Source organism: Heteronotia binoei, chromosome 3 (assembly GCF_032191835.1).
Source record: "Heteronotia binoei isolate CCM8104 ecotype False Entrance Well chromosome 3, APGP_CSIRO_Hbin_v1, whole genome shotgun sequence".
In the NCBI taxonomy this organism is placed as follows: Eukaryota; Metazoa; Chordata; class Lepidosauria; order Squamata; family Gekkonidae; genus Heteronotia; species Heteronotia binoei.
The window spans coordinates 27029807-27046489 of NC_083225.1; the positions used below are offsets into that span (position 1 = coordinate 27029807).

General features: G+C 45.7%; 1 protein-coding gene across 1 annotated transcript in view; it reads left to right on the plus strand.

Moving 5' to 3' along the window:
* The first annotated feature begins 784 nt into the window (after nucleotides 1-784).
* Nucleotides 785-16683, plus strand: part of TGDS (TDP-glucose 4,6-dehydratase) — a 31445-nt gene continuing 15546 nt past the window's right edge. Inside the window, exons 1-9 of the mRNA XM_060233617.1 lie at nucleotides 785-964; nucleotides 5005-5071; nucleotides 5636-5704; nucleotides 6243-6333; nucleotides 7226-7368; nucleotides 8311-8409; nucleotides 9558-9617; nucleotides 12198-12241; nucleotides 16067-16232. Coding sequence (XP_060089600.1) covers nucleotides 885-964; nucleotides 5005-5071; nucleotides 5636-5704; nucleotides 6243-6333; nucleotides 7226-7368; nucleotides 8311-8409; nucleotides 9558-9617; nucleotides 12198-12241; nucleotides 16067-16232 — 819 coding nt within the window. The 5' untranslated portion in view covers nucleotides 785-884. The remainder of the gene's footprint in view (nucleotides 965-5004; nucleotides 5072-5635; nucleotides 5705-6242; nucleotides 6334-7225; nucleotides 7369-8310; nucleotides 8410-9557; nucleotides 9618-12197; nucleotides 12242-16066; nucleotides 16233-16683) is intronic.

Consider the following 16683-nt stretch of genomic DNA (forward strand, 5'->3'; position numbering starts at 1 on the left):
GAAGCAGCCACCCACCTGGACCACAAGCCCCAAGGTTGTATTCCAGCTCAAACTCCCACTACATATTATGGCCAATAGAGGCCTCCTTGTTTTTAAGAATACCTTTTAATGCGTCCTTTAAACACTGTCTCTCTCCCCCCCCCCCCCGCACACCCCCTGAAAAAGAGTGAATCTTGCCAGGAATGAATGAATCTGAACGTGTGTTTATTGGGCTCTTTTTCTAGCAGGAGCTCCTCTGCATATTAGGCCACGCCCCCCTGATGTAGCCAATCCTCCAAGAGCTTAGAGGGCTCTTACTACAGGGCCTGCTATAAACTCCAGGAGGATTGGCTACATCAGGGGGGCGTGGCCTAATATGCAGAGGAGCTCCTACTAGATTACAGCGCATCTCCAGGGTTCAGTTTCCCGGGAGAAAGCGGCTGCTTTGGAGGGTGGCCTCTGTAGGCATTGCACCCCACTGAGGTCCCTGTTCTTTCCAGGCTCCATCCCCAATTCCCTAAGTGTTTCCCTACCTAGATCTGGCAACCCTCACCCCGGACCCCGCCCCCCCCCCCAGCAATCCTCTGTAAGATCCTCTTCGAGCTTCTTTTGCGCTTTGGACGATCTAAAACTGCCAAGTCAGTCCTTTTCAACCGCCTCCTTTTTTCTTTTCTTTTTTTGCCTTCGACTTCTAGTCCTCTCCCCCTTCCCTACCCCGCAGCAGCAACAGGGAACCGGAGGTCTTGGGTGGGAACCACGAAGGCTGCAGCCCTTAGGGGCAGGTCCCCCGGCTGGCTTCGGAGGTGGGCGGGAGGCAGCGAAAGGCCGGGCTGAGGGCGGAAGTGGGCGGTGGCAGCCTCGGAAGTGATGCGCGGAGGGGGGCACGGGCCGTCCTCCCTCGGACGATGTCTGGCGGTCCCCTCGGAGCTGAGGCGGCGCCGGGCTTCGGGAAGCGGATCCTGGTGACTGGCGGCGCTGGGTTCATGTAAGGGCAAGGCGGGCGCGGCGCTCGGGTGGTTTCGGCTGCGCCAGCTTCTGGGAGGAGAAAATGTCCTCCTGCCCCTTTAAGGGAGCCTTCCTTCCTAGGAGGTTGTCTGCCTCTTAAAGGGACAGGGGGGCGTTTTTCTCCTAGTTGTAGGAAACCCTGTTCTTCTGCCTTCTATGATGTTATCGCTGGGAAATAGTGGTAAAAGGAAGGGGGGAAGGGGTGTGGTACTGTTGCCAACCTCCATGTAGGGCTGGGCGTTAAGGTTGCAAGCAGTGTTCCCTCTAAGTTGCGGAGTCTTGTGAGCAAAAATTCTACTTTGTGAGCTGCTGGTATTGAAGTTGTGAGCTTCTGCATAAATTAGTGTGCTCTAGGGTCAATCTTCCAGAGCTAAGATAAAAATGTGTGAGCTGGAGGCTAAAAATCTGGGAGCTGGCTCACGCTAACTCAGCTTAGAGGGAAGCAGTAGACAAGTTGCACCTTTAAGACCAACTAAGTTTTATTCATAATGTAAGCTTTCGTATGCTCTTGAGCAGACTTCATCAGCCAGCTTAGAGGGAACACTGGTTGCAAGGTCTGTGCTGGAAGTTACTTGGAGATTTTGGGGGTGGATTTGGGAGAGGGGAGGGGCCTCAGCATGGTACAATGCCATAGAATCCACCCTTCAAAGCAGCCATTTTCTCCAGGCGAAAATGTCCTGCTCCTTTAAGGGAGCCTTCCTTCCTAGGAGGTTGTTTGCCTCTTAAAGGGACATGGGGAGTTTTTCCCCCCAGTTTTTTTCCCAGTCCCCCTGTTCTTCTGCCTTCTGGGATGTTATCACTGGGAAATAGTGGTAAAAGGAGAGGGGAAAGAGGTATGGTAGAGTTGCCAACCTCCAAGTGGGACCGGGTGATAAGGTTGCAAGGTCTGTGTGGATTTGGGAGAGGGCGGGGTTTAGGGAGGGGAGGGGCCTCAGCATGGTACAATGTCATAAAATCCACCCTTCCAACAGCCATTTTCTCTAGGAGAGCTGATCTCTGCCAGCTGGGGATCAGTTGTAAAAGCAGATCTCCAGGTCCCACCTGGAGGCTGGCAACCCTACAGTAGGTGATCTCCCAGAATTACCACTGGTCTCCCGGCAACAGAGATCCGTTTCCTTGGAGGAAATGGGTTCTTTGGAGGGTGGACTTTATGACATTTTACCCCACTGAGGTTCCTGCCCTCCACAGGATCCCGAAACCTGCAAGAATTTTGCAACCTGGAGTTGGAAACTCGAATAGGAAGTCATGTTCTTTGATTTCAAAAATCTCTGAAGAGAAAATTTCCCTTTAGCCCACAATGCATCTGAGTCTGGTTCTCACCCATTTAGAAGAACAGTTGAGGTGGGGAGAATAGGCTACCCTGCTTCACACTGTGGATGGTTGTGGGTTTCTGGTTTTAGTGTTGTTTTGCCATTAAAAAAAAACACCAAGTAGGAACACAGCAGCAACAGGAATAACAATTTTAACATGCATAAGCACACACTCCTTGAATGCTGGTTTTCTGCTTGTGTGGTGTCCCTATCATAGGATATTTTCAAAACATGTTCCTACAGCTTTTTCTTTTCATAGAAAGCACATAACAATGTTGACAAAGATTCTGCAACACCCACTTTGTTTCCTCAGCAAGTTTTTATTTGCTGGGCATGTTTTGTTCCCCAACAAAGGTCATTCCCAAACACAACCCGCCACACCCTCCGCTTGCTGAGGTGCAGTCCATTCTACCATTTCAGGGTTCTGCTGTCACCCCAGAGTAGGGGTGTCAAACTCATTTTTTATGAGGGCCAGATCTGACATAAATGAGACTTTGTTGGGCCAGCCCTTGTCAGTCTGGGCCATGTGTGTTCCTATTTAAGATTAGGTAGCAGAGATATAAACTTTATAAAAAACACAGACAAACACAATTAAAGATTTTTTTTTTTAAAGTTAAAACATGCTTAAAACATTAGCACTCATCGGTCTTAAAGGTGCTTTTGTTGTATTTCTCCCATGGGATCCACGGAACCGGGCAAAGGAAGCTGTAGCTCTTTCCTTCCTTCGCCAGGGGACCAGGAGGGGGAGGAGCCTTAGCCAATGGAGAAAATAGAGGCTGTGCTCTGTAGCTCCTGTGCGATTGAGCAAGCCTGGCAAAGCAAGCTGTGATGCAGAAGGAAGCTAGAGAGAGGGAGAAGGAAGCAGATGACAGCCAGTTGTTTGGGGGCCTGATAGGAGCCCCCAAACTGCATGTTTGACTCCTGCCCCAGAGTGTGTGAAATGGGCCACTGGGTTCTGGTTTTTGCAGTTCTTGGGGGGTGGGGGGAGCTGTGTTGGAGTCTTGTGCCACCGCTTTATGTAGGTGGCACGACACGAAGGGGAAAAAAGCAGGGTCAAGGAGCCATGAATGGCAGGAAGCCGTGTCATCATGTTAAATCTAATGGTGAAAAATGCAGCGACCCATTCAACTGTAATGTGCGAGGAGTCCCCAGTTTGGCTAAGGCAGTTAAGAATTCCTCTTTTTTTAAAAAAAAATAAAAATAAAATTTATTATTCAAAAATAACAAACCATCTACATACTCAAAACTTATAGTCATCCGAAGATATAAAACATTTTGTATACAGAGGCCTATTACAGATAACACATTTATGAAATTAGGGATTAGAGGGGATATTCTTGCAGCAGACAAGTATTCAACAATAGGAGACCACAGTGTAATAAATTTCTTTTGTCTGCCAAACTCAATAGGAATTGATGTATTATTGATTTTTCCCATTATAAAAAGGTCCCATAATTTATTAGCACTTTGTTCAATTGTAGGTATTGAAGAGTCCTTCCACTTTACTGCAAGTAAAAGTTTAGCAGCTGCTAACAGTATCGCCAGCCTTTCAGAATCTATTTTATCTAGTTGTAGGGTAGGCCAATATTCTAAAAGAACTATTTCAGGCATATTATCTAGATGGACCCCTGATCTGTTCTACTTGGGAAAGAATGAGGTCCCCAAACGCATAAATTTTAGAACACGCCCACCAGTTATGCAAAAAGTCGGAAGAATATCCACATAACTTCCAGCGTTTATCAGAACCAGGTTTATATATTTTCTGAAGATGGCGTGGTGATAAGTACCATCTATGAGCCAATTTAAAATACTGAGTTCCTCTTACTCAGCTTGCCCTAGCTGTGGATTTTGTAGTTCAGTCCTTGGGGGTGTACTACTGCTTTTTGGTTTCTTTAGGTGAGAGATTTAAAACAGGTGGAACAAATTGACCCAGTCAGAGTGACCTCCTCTTCCAAAGGTTTCACTTCTTTCCTGTAGTTATTCCTAGCATCACAGCCATGCTTTGTGTGCTTTGGGCAAAGAGCTCAGGTGAGTGCATCATGCACAAGGTTCTGCTTTTTAGTGGTTACTGATGTAGCCACTGATGTAGTGGCTACTGTTGACTGGTCAGCCATTCTCCTGCATTATTTTCCAACTGATAACCATACTGTGAGCTTTTCTGGTGGCCTGCTCTGTGCTTCAGTCTAGTCTGACCAACTGGAAAGCACATCACATAGAACAGCCCAGGGTGTTTGCAAGAGGGACTGAGATTATGTGCAAACACACCCATGTTGGTATTGGCCATGATGAAGAAAAATGGATAACTCAAGAAAGCTAAATGGATATTTGGCATCATTATCCAACAGCAAATATAATATTTTTGTATCAAAACCAGGTGTGGAATTCTAGCAGGAGCTCCTTTGCATATTAGACCATACACTCCTGTTGTAGCCAATCCTCCAAGAGCTTACAAGACTTTTTTTTGGAAGCTCTTAGAGGATTGGCTACATCAGGGGTGTGTGGCCTAACATGCAAATGAGCTCCTAGAATTCCACCCCTGATCAAAGCTAGGTATTTGTTGGACCTCAGTCAAATCTTATGAAATTAATTGTTGGGAATGCTACTTTGCTGATGTGATTTGTTTAAACTGATTTGTTTAAACTGTGATTTGTTTGCTGATGTAATGTGTTTAAAAGATGTTTCTTGTTTTTTACCCCTCCAAAACCTGCAGTGCATCTCATGTGGTGGTTTCTCTCGTAGAAAACTATCCGAACTATATGGTTATTAATCTGGACAAGGTAAGACTTCTTGTTCAAAGAAATGACTATCAGCTATAAACTTTTGTTGTTGTTCAGTTGCACAGTTGAGTCTGACTCTTCGAGACCCCCTGGACCACATCACGCCAAGCCCTTCTGTCTTCCACTGTTCTTACTAGGCTTCAGATCTTGATTTGGTGTAAATTATTTATGCATTTAACAGCTGTCTCGCTATTACATAATTATTTAAATTCAAGAGCAACACGTAGACGCAAGCATGGGTAGAATCCTAGCAGGAGCTCCTTTGCATGTTAGGCCACACACCCTGATGTGGCCAATCCTCCAAAAGCTTACAGGGCTCTTTTTTGTAAGCTCTTGGAGGATTGGCTACATCAGAGGTGTGTCGCCTAATATGCAAAAGGAGCTCCTGCTAGAATTCCACCCCTGGGCGCAAGTTATATGCGTGTGACTTATAAATACGTTATGCTGTTCAAGTGCTTTCCCCCTCTTTTGTGTGTGAACATTCTGTCAGTCTGGGGCATTTGTTTTGCAAAGGATTTGTTTTGGATTTTTGTATTAATATATGTTCTTTGCTTGTTTGTTTAGCTGAACTACTGTGCAAGTTTAAAGAACCTTGAGACAATTTCTGGGAAACCGAACTACAAATTTATCCAGGTAATTTGGATTTTTTGGGGGGTGAAGGGCGGGCACTGTATTGTAGTTGTAGAAGCCAGCGTTTTCAGGACACAACACTGGTTTTGTTAAATAGTATCACAGTTTTATTTAAAAGCAACAGCTGCTTTTGCGCAGATATGTGTATAAAAATGTATATATGCTTGTAAAACCACATTCTTCTGGTTGGTCTTTTAACTGATTTAGAGTTACCGTTACGGTAGGAGAAAATGTAAGAAGACTGAAGCCATAGGAAGTGATACAACTACATGGGATGTTAGCCCCAGATTGTTTTAATTATTGAATTTTAAATTGATGTGTTAATGCTATGAAATTTTAATTGATTGTTGTGATTTTATTGCTGTGAGACGCCCTGAGCCTGCTTTGGCAGGGAAGGCAGGATATAAATCAAATAAAGTAAAGTATATATCAAACTTGCTGCAGTTTAGAAAAATAGAATATAACATCTGACACAATTGAAGAGTGGACATTTACCTGAAAGCTGTTATGGGCTTCTAATAGGCTTTTCTTTTCTTTTTAGGGGGACATCTGTGACACAGAGTTTATAAAAAAATTGTTTGAGACGGAGAAAATCGATATAGTATTACATTTTGCAGCACAGACGCATGTAGGTAAGCATGGCAAATACCTGTCCCTGGTGTGTTGTGTAAGCGGTGAAATATTGAAGAATTTTTGCTCATCGTGTGTGGGAAGAGACTAACTTTAATAAGATGTACAATATATAATGTTGAAAGATACTCCTGTCTGATTGTTGAGCATCATACCAGCAATACTTGATTTATAATAGTGTTGTCCAGGGGTAGAAGGAGCTCCTTCGCATATTAGGCCACACCCCCTGATGTAGCCAATCCTCCCAAGATCTTGCAGTAGGCCCTGTACTAAGAGCTCTGGAAGCTCTTGGAGGATTGGCTGCATCAGGGGTGTGTGGCCTAATATGCAAAGGAGCTCCTGCTAGAATTCCATCCCTGTCTATCACACAAATGGCAAATCCATCTCTTGTAGGGGATTGGAGTTCTATGGTATTGTTACCCCTGTCTCAACTTGGTTCAGTTCTAAATGCCAGTTTTCCTGTTTCGGGGCTCATGTGGCCTTAATCTAAAACATCATGGTGATGAAATTATTCCATAACATGTTTGCTTAGCGTTGTGGGCTGCCGTGTAGGAAAAACTGCAGCTCAGTTTGGTCAATGCAGTGGGCCTTCTGGTGGTTTTGTTACTGGAGCAGAAACTGCTTCCCTCTTTGTCCGCACTGTGCAGCAAACTTCCTTTAAAACTTGGGCGTTTCAGAAACCATTTCTGAAGCAGCGGTTAGTGGGTGGAGCCGGGCAAAGCAATTGGAGGGAGGGGGTTCTTTTGTTTTCTAAGACCACTCCCCCCCCCCACCCAGTGAGCATGCCTGCGGACAGAGGAGGCCTCTACTGATCTGCAACTGATGGTTCTTCATGCTTTTCAACACCTGGGCTGAAAACTTGTTCCCTCTTTAAATTCTATTCCTGAAACTTAGATCTTTCGTTCTGGCGCAAATTTGAATTTGGCTATGTGAACATTTATGGAACTTGTGTTCTGGTTGATGCTGCTTATGAGGCCAATGTGGAGAAGTTTGTGTATGTCAGCACGGATGAAGTTTACGGCGGAAGCTGTGACAAGGTGCGCTTGAGTTATTATACGAGGCTTTTTATGTCTCTTGCCTACCTTTAGGATGAGAGCCAGTTTAGCGTAGTGGTTAAGTGTGCGGACTCTTACCTGGGAGAACTGGGTTTGATTCCCCACTCCTCCACTTGCACCTGCTGGCATGGCTTTGGGTTAGCCATAGCTATCATAGGAGTTGTCCTTGAATGGGCAGCTGCTGTGAGAGCTCTCTCAGCTCCACCCACCTCACAGGGTGTCTGTTGTGGCAGGGGGGAAGATATAGGAGAGCATAAGCCACTCTGAGTCGCTGATTCAGAGAGAAGGGCAGGGTATAAATCTGCAGTCTTCTTCTTAAATGTTTTATGAAAACTATGTGAACAGAAGCTAGTTACTTTTTTATTTTTGATGGTACCTATATATAAAATGGATATCTCTTTTCTGAAACATCGTATGTGTTGCTCTTTCAGTAGTTGTATGACCATACAGGGCTTGTTTTGTAGAAAAAGCCTAGCGTGAACTTATTTGCATATTAGGTTCCACCTCCTGGCATCATCATAGTTTCACACAGGGCTTTTTTGTAGGGAAAAAAAAACAGCAGGAACTTATTTGCATATTAGGCCACACCCCCTGGCATCACCATTGTTTCACACAGGGCTTTTGGGTAGAACAAGCCCAGCAGGAACCCATTTGCATATTAGGCCACACCCCCTGGCATCACCTTCAGTTTCACACAGGGCTTTTTGGGTAGGAAAAAAGCCCAGAAGGAACTCATTTGCATATTAGGCCACACCCCCGATGCCAGCTGGAACTGTGTTCCTAATCAATAAAGCCCTGCATTCCTGTGCTCATAAAGCTCCTGTATCATGTCTGTAGACTTATTATTTGCAGACAAAACTTTATGGAAGTTTCAAAGCTCCAGAAAAAAGGGAAGAGTAAAGTACAGCAAATTTGTTGTTCTAGGAATTTGACGAATCATCACCCAAACAGCCCACAAACCCTTACGCAAGCTCGAAAGCAGCGGCTGAATGCTTTGTTCAGTCTTACTGGGAAAGATATCAGGTAAGAGGAAACAAGCCTCTAGCTCAGGGGTGTCAAACATGTGGCCTGGGGGGCAAATCAGGCCCCCAGAGGGCTCCTGTCATGCCCTCTAGCAACTGACTGTCATCAACTTCCTTCTCCCTCTCTCTTTCTTCCTTCTGCATCACAGTTTGTTTTGCCAGGCTTGCCCAATTGCACAGGACCTACAGAGCAAAGCCTCTATTTTCTCCATTGTCTGAGGCTTCTCCCTTGGAAAGGAGGGGGGGGGGGAAATATCTTGCTTTGCCAGGCTGTCTCAATTGCACAGCAGAGCTACGGAGCCAAGCCTCTCTTCCTTCTATTGGCTGAGGCTCCTCCCCCTCCTGGTCCCTTGGGGAAGGAAGGAAAGAGGCAGAGCTTCCTTTGCTCAGTTCCCTGTATCCCATGGGAGAAATACAAAGAAAGCGCCTTTAAGACCAACAAGTGCTAATGTTTCAAGCATGTTGTATTTTAAGGTTTTTTTTTTAAAAAAAATCTTTAATTGTGTGTCTTTTATAAAGTTTATACATCCGCTGCCTGGCATTACATTTTATGACACACATGGCCCGACCCGACGAGGGCTCATTTATGTCCGTTCCGGCCCTCATAACAAATGAGTTTGACACCCCTGCTCCAGCTGGTGTTGGTGTTCAGATTCCTGAAAATATCCGCAATGGGACTTGGCACCCAGCTAAGTATGACTAAAACAGCTGGTAAAAACCCTGTAGACACCATCCTGTTCTGCTTTCGTTGTGATGTCTTAAATGAAATACATTTAAATTGGTTTAAGGTTTTCAGGAGGCGCTGTGAGGCTCTTTGGTTTGCCAGGGCTTTTGGTGGGGTATGAACAGCAGGTGCCTTTTAGTGGGTGAAAGACGTATCTGGGTTTTTTTGTCACCCCATTGTATTTGGCTTTAAAGACTCATAACCCCCCTTGAGCCAAGAAGAAACGCTGGGTGTAAACATTTTAATAAAATTAATATTTCCAGCAACTAATAGAACTCTCAAGTTGGGATGCAGCTTCTCGATCAGGTCCTACCGTGGCCGATACTCTCTCGAGATGTATTAAGAGCACTGCTTGTTGCGCACGAAAAGACTATAAGCTTTTAATGGCTATTCTGATTTTGAGACTTTGGTTGTCTGTTTTAAAGTTTCCGGTCGTTATAACCCGGAGCAGCAACGTTTATGGACCCCACCAGTTTCCAGAAAAAGTAAGAGAACTTCCTGGTTTGTATTGGTAAGACTTTGTACAGCTATTGCCTGCTTTTACATCCCACCTTCCTCCCCAATGAAGATCCAAAGCAGCTTGCAGCCTACTCCTACCCTCCATTTTATCCTCACAATAGCCCAGTGATGTAGTTCAGCTGAGAGCGGCCCAAGGCAATCCAGTGGGGTTTTTTTGGGGAGTGGGGGGGGGGGGAGGGATTCGAACCTGGGTCTCCCTGATCCTAGTTGGACACTTGTAACCAGTGCACCCCACTGGCTGTCTAGTCCCGTCGGTGTAGCTATTTCTCCAGCACAGATCTTTGTACGACTCCTCTTGTTAAATTTTGTTTCTGATTTCACTCTCTCTGGGCTCTCAGTGGAAGTTTGAAGAGACGCTTTGCTACTTTGGTAGAAATCCCTCATAGTTTGTGTACCTAAGTTTGTGTGTGTGTGTTAAGCTTGCAGCTCCTCCAGCATAGGGGTGCAAGGTGGTGGATTCTTCCTTGCTTTCAGGCTGTTTTAGTGTGGATTTGGGTAGAACTGGAAAGTGGGTCTCATTCACACCCTGTTAAATGTGTCTCCCTTATGGGCGGCTGCAAGAATGATAATAGAAAAACATTTGAAATCAGCTCAACCTTTAACCATCAAAGATTGGTTATTGAAAGTACAGGATCTTTTATTTAGATAAAATCATGGCCTCTTTAACACGCCAGGATTCAGACCCCTTTTGGCATCTAAGAAAGTCTTGAAGCCTTAACGCTATTTATTGATGGCATTTTGGGTTTTTTTTTTCCAGACTTTAGAAGGCCATTACTGTTACTATTATTATTATTACTGTTATTATCATCGGTGCTTTAATTCTTTACTTATATGTTTAACTTTGTTTTAATATAGGTAGATCCAAGAGGGCAGCCGTGTTGGTCTGAAGCAGCTGAACAAAGCAGGAGTCAAGGGCACCTTTAAGACCAACCAAGTTTTATTCAGAACTTAGGAGCACACGAAAGCTTACGTTCTGAATAAAACTTGGTTGGTCTTAAAGGTCAAACTTGACTTCTGCTTTGTTCATTTGTTTTAGTGTGATCATGTAATGATATATGCTGTATATATGTATATGCTGTAACTTAAAAGAAATCAATTAAAAGTTTTCACTTGTTAAAAAAAAGTCTCCCTGACTGCATCACAGCCCTTTTCTCCCTTCCTTGGCGAGAAGAAGAAGATATTGGATTTATATCCTGCCCTATACTCTGAATCTCAGAGTCTCAGAGCGGCTCACAATCTCCTTTATCTTCCTCCCCCACAACAGACACCCTGTAAGGTAGGTGGGGCTGAGAGGGCTCTCACAGCAGCTGCTCTTTCAAGGACAACTCCTACGAGAGCTATGAGAGGACAACTCCTGTGAAAGCCAAGGCCGTTCCAGCAGCTGCAAGTGGAGGAGTGGGAAATCAAACCCAGTTCTCCCAGTGAGGAATCAAACCCAGTTCTCCCACACTTAACCACTTCACCAAACTGGCTCTTGAGCCCATCAGCTTGCGCCCATCTGTGGGTTTTTGATTTTTTAAATGGTACTCTCTGTGTGCAGCCATGCCTAGCTCACTGAAAGAAGCAGGAAGACTCTTCTCTTGCATATATGATTCTGACTCTCTCACACAAATGCCAAACGTGCTATTATGGGATTATTAATTATGATTAATCTTAAATATATTGGGTTGGATCAAGGACATCAATTCTGTGATAGAGCTCTTGTGCAAGCAGAGACACATGAAAAATACTGCGGTAGCTGCTTGCATGGAGTCAAAGTGGTATTTGTCTCTCACTTGTGTTTGCACTAGCACAAGATCTTGTGCAAGCACTTTCTAGGCCAGGGCTGGCCAAACTTGCTTAACGTAAGAGCCACACGGAATAAACGCCAGAAGTTTGAGAGCTGGAAAACATGTATGTCAGATATTTGAGGAAGGAAGATGGGAAAGGGAGTGGTGGAAAGAAAGCAACTTTATTTTAAATGCCTTCTCCAAGCCACCAGCTGGCTTGGCTTGGAGAACTGATTTAAAGAGACGCCTTCTCCAAGCTGGCCGATAGGGCAGCAAAGGCTTCAAGAGCTGCACAATATGTCCGAAAGAGCCACATGCGGCTCTTGAGCCGCAGTTTGGCCACTCCTGTTCTAACATTGCACAAGATCCTGTGCAGGTGGACCTGCAGTATGTCTGTGTATGTTTCTACTTGCTGTTTTGTGTCGTGGTTAAGAGCAGCGGACTCTGATCTGGAGAACCGGGTTTGATTCCCCACTCCTCCACACACAGCCAGCTGGATGACCTTGGGTCAAGGCACAGTTCTCTGAGCCTCACCTACCACACAGGGTGTCTGTTGTGGCGAGAGGGGGGGAAGGAGATTGTAAACCACTCAGAACGAAAGGCAGGGTATAAATCCAGCTGTTCTTCTCTTCCTCCTTGGATTCAAGCCACCTTGTACTTCCTGTATGACCTTTTTAAATGAAAAAATTGTGGATGCGTTTCCCTGGAGCAGTTTGAATTAACAAATAAGTAGATTCTCTCTCTCTCTCTCTCTCTCTCTCTTAATGTCCTTCTCAGGTTATTCCCAAGTTTATTTCCCTTTTGCAACAGAACAGAAAATGGTAAGTATTGGCATCCTATTCATTTTTTAAAAAAATAATTGGGCAAGATGCGTCAGGCAATAGTGGCACATTTCTAATTGGAACGCCCCGTTTCAAAGTTGATCAAATGAGGACAGCTGAAATCCTGATAACTGCTGTAGGCTCAAAGGTCACGCGTCTGAATCTTCTGATACCTGCAGAGGCTGTAGTCCCTCACAGAGTTTTCTGGCTTGCTTTGTTGGTCAACAAGAAGCCCTTTATAGGTGTGACGTTAAGGGAGTGGAGAGGAGGTGAGCATGAGCGCTTTGGTCCCACTTGTGCATGATTGCCAGCTTGTGACGACTTGAGTCTGTGTGTTTAGCCGGCCTCAGATTCAGCAGGAGCTCACAGGAGCACAGCTCCTGAACCTTTCTGAGGGTTCCCCCTCTTCCTCCCCACCTACCTTGTCCATTGAATCGTAGGTGCAGCTGCAGAACAATCCCTGGATTAGGAGAGTGGGCAGTCAGCCCATCAAGAGCTTTGCCGTACCCCAGCAGCCCTCATTAATCCCTGGAGAAGCCCATGCCACCCGTTCTCCACTTCTTATGTGATTTTGGGTGGCAGGTAGCTTGTTAGCCTTTTGACTGGGGAGGGCAGCCCAGGAGAGTCCCAGGCGAGCAAGGCCTTCTAGCCAGCCCAAACACTCACCCAGGGCTCTCCTTTCTTGCATCGGGTTGCTTTTGGCTGGGGAGGGGGGGTGGCATATGCTAATGGTTATGCTAATAAGCTCCACCACCTATTTTTCTACAAAACGACCTCTGGTGCTTAGGCAGCACACATGCGCAGGACTCTGCCCCGAGGTTTGGGAATGTCTGAAAATGTATTGCAGGGACAGAGCCTGGCCCGTAGACCCTCCTGCTCACGAGCTAGCAGTCATGCGTAGATCGGATGGCAGGGCCAGTGTGCATAGATAGGACTTCTGCTGCTCCTCTGCACATGTTGATTTCAATGCGGGTACTGTCTGTAGAGGCTTTGCTGGCTCTTCTATGAGCGAAGGTCAAGGCTCCTTCTAAGCTGTGGAGTCTTGTGAGCAAAAATTCTACTTTTGTGAGCTCCTGGCATTGTGAGCGAGCGATTTGGCTGCTGCACAAATTAGTTTGTTCTGGGGCCGTCCTTCCTGAGCTAAGGCAAAAATGTGTGAGCCAGAGGTTAAAATACTGTGAGCTAGTTCGCACTAACTCAGAGGGAACAGTGGTGGAGACTATATTTGGTAACTGCTTCCTTTGGTGGCAGGAAGTGCTGCCGTTTCAACGGACTTAACAGTGACCCTGGAGGGTTTTCAAGGCGAGAGACGTGCAGAGGTGGTCGGCCATTGCCTGCCTCTGTGTAGCAGCCCTGGACTTCCTTGGTGGTCTCCCATCCAGGGCTGCCCCTGCTTAGCTTCTGAGATATGACAAGATCAGGCTAGCCTGCGCCACCCAAGTCAGATGCTTCTGTTGCTTTTCCTCTAGGCACATGTTAGTTCTGCTCCCTTTGCTGTTCCCCAAACTCCTCCTCCTGTGACATGGTTAATAGCATCTAATTTGGAGCAAGACAGTGCTTAGTACTTAGCAGTTTTTAGGGTTCACAGTGCTTCAGTACATCACTTGCATTCAGGCATCTTCTCAGTTCTGAGTTGGTCCTCAGCACCCACAAACGTGGCTTGCTTTGCCATGTTTGCATGTTGCCACCACCTCTTCCCTGTAGAGTGCATTTCAGAATCCTCCAATCAAGCTCCAGTTTGCGGTGTCATACGAACGGCAGGCCTACGGGCGACGGAGTAGTGTGGGAAGGAAGCGGACATGTCTGGGGTCTTTCTTTTGGCAGGAGAGTGGGTACGTTTTGATTGACAGCTTCCCAAACGAGGAAACTTTCAGTCATGCTTCGCACATGACAAACAGTTCACACGCATGATCGTTGCAGGTAAAAAGGATTGTGTGATTTCTGAATTTGGCTTTTGTCTTGCTGGAACCTTTATAATAGTTCTGTAGAGTAGGACAGTATTATCTCTGTGGCAGAATTCCAAGTGAGACTGGGCCAGTGCCTGTCTGGTAGCCATTTCTGTTTGGTTCTTTTCCCATAAGGCTTTGCATTTCTCCCTCAAGCCTGGCCTGTTCTGTCAGTGCTCTCTGCTCTGGTAAGATTGTTGACATTTAGCCTCATGATATTTATGCGTCTCCATTTTTCGCCCTTGACTCTGAGAGTACTACTGATAAGATACTGATCAGTATTTGAAGAGAGGAGGTTTCTTGCCCTCATAGTATTGCTTCAGCCAGGAATCATGCCTCACTGTATGATAGGGGTTGGGTTTTGTCAGATCCTCATCACAGACCTGACTGACACTAACTTCTATGGATGGGAAAAGGTACTTAATATGTGATTTTATTGTTGTTCCTTGTTGTTCCAAACTATCCGCTCTCATTATGAGTCTTGAATCAGAGCCACCAAGGATATCCTTTATGAAATACCGTGCGTGATGTTTCATTGTGTTCTGCCTACTAGGCTCTTCTGTGTTTGGAAGGTTTTTGTATTGTGGTTTTAATTTTAATCAGGGCTTTCTTTGTAGAAAAAGCCCATCAGGAACTCATTTGCATATTAAGCCACACCCCCTGTCACCAGTGTTTCACACCGTGCTTTTTTTTTTTAGAAAAAGCCCAGCAAGAACTCATTTGCCTATTAGGCCACACCCCCTGATGCCAAGTCAGCCAGAACTGTGTTCCTACTCAAAAAAAGTCCTGATTTTAGTAAATGGTTTTAACTTATGAACAGGTTTCTCCCCCCCGCCTCCCCGGTGGGAATGGGAGTCTTCTATACTCCAAAATTCCCTAACAATCTCCTTTCTCACAATACAAGAACTCATGGGCACTCAATTAAATTGCTGAGCAGTCAGGTTAAAACAGATAAAAGGAAGTATTTCTTACTCAAAGGGTGATTGACACATGGAATTCACTGCCACAGGAGGTGGTAGCAGCTACATGAATAGATGGCTTCAGGAGGGGATTGGATAAACATGTGGAGCAGAGGTCCATTAGTGGCTATTTAAAGGAAAGGTCTGCCTCTGCATGACGTTGCTTTCACAACGTTTTGACGGCAGACTTTTTACGGGATGGTTTGCCACTGCCTTCCCCAGTCATCTACACTTTCCCCCCAGCAAGCTGAGTACTCATTTTACTGACCTTGGAAGGATGGAAGGCTGAGTCAGTCTCTAGCTGGCTACCTGAAAACCCAGCTTCCGCCGGGGATCGAACTCAGGTTGTGAGCAGAGCTTAGGACTGCAGTATTGCAGCTTTAACACTCTGTGTCACGGGGCTCTTACCAGTGGCTATTAGCCACAGGATATAGATGGAACTCTCTGTTTGGGGCAGTGATGCTCTGTATTCTTGGTACTTGGGGGGGGCAACAGTGGGAGGGCTTCTAGTGTCCCGGCCCCACTAGTGGACCTCATGATGGCACCTGGGTTTTTTGGCCACTGTGTGACACAGAGTGTTGGACTCGATGGGCCATTGGCATGATCCAACATGGCTTCTCATGTTCTTATGAGGGTGGTGGAGGCAGACTGACGTGGAGAGAGCGTAGCTTCTCCAAGGTGACCTGGCGAATTCATACCGGTGATGAGACTTGCTCTGCACTGACCAGGATCCCAGCACTTTTTCCTGACAGCTCCTATCAGCTTCAAGTCACAGGATGAAATATTATTTCTCCTGAATTGAGTTTCATTCGGTAGCTTGTAATCTTGCAAGTCTAACTAGAGTATTACAATACTTCCCTTGAGGTTTTTTTTTTTCCCTCAGATCCTATTAATGAATCCTGTCTTCCGTCTTCCTTTAGTTGCATTCACGGCTCAGGTCTGCAGAGGAGAAATTTCCTGTACGCCAGTGACGTCGCGGAAGCGTTTCTTATCGTGATGAAGAAAGGACAGCCTGGCGAAATCTATAACATTGGGACCAGTTTTGAGTTGTCTGTAACACAGCTTGCCAAGGAATTAATCCATCTAGTGAGTAATAAACAAAACTGGCAATTGGCGATAGAATACCAGTGCTGCATTATGAATTAAGATTCGGGGTGGGAACGATCGGTTGGAACCTTAGGTGGTGTTCTGCATTCAGAAGTGTCTTCTGGCCATAGAAGGATTTTTTTAAAAAACAAACAAAGCTGGAGTTAGAAATATAAAAGAAAAGCCAGTTTGGTGTAGTGGTTAAGTGCACGGACTCTTATCTGGGAGAACTGGGTTTGATTCCCCACTTCTCCACTTTCAGCTGCTGGAATGGCCTTGGGTCAGCCATAGCTCTGGTTGTCTGTGAAAGGGCAGCTGCTGTGAGAGCCCTCTCAGCCCCACCCACCTCACAGGGTGTCTGTTGTGGGGGGGGAGAAGATAAAGGAGATTGTAAGCTGCTCTCTCTGATTCAGAGAGAAGGGCGGGGTATAAACCTGCAATTCTTCTAAAA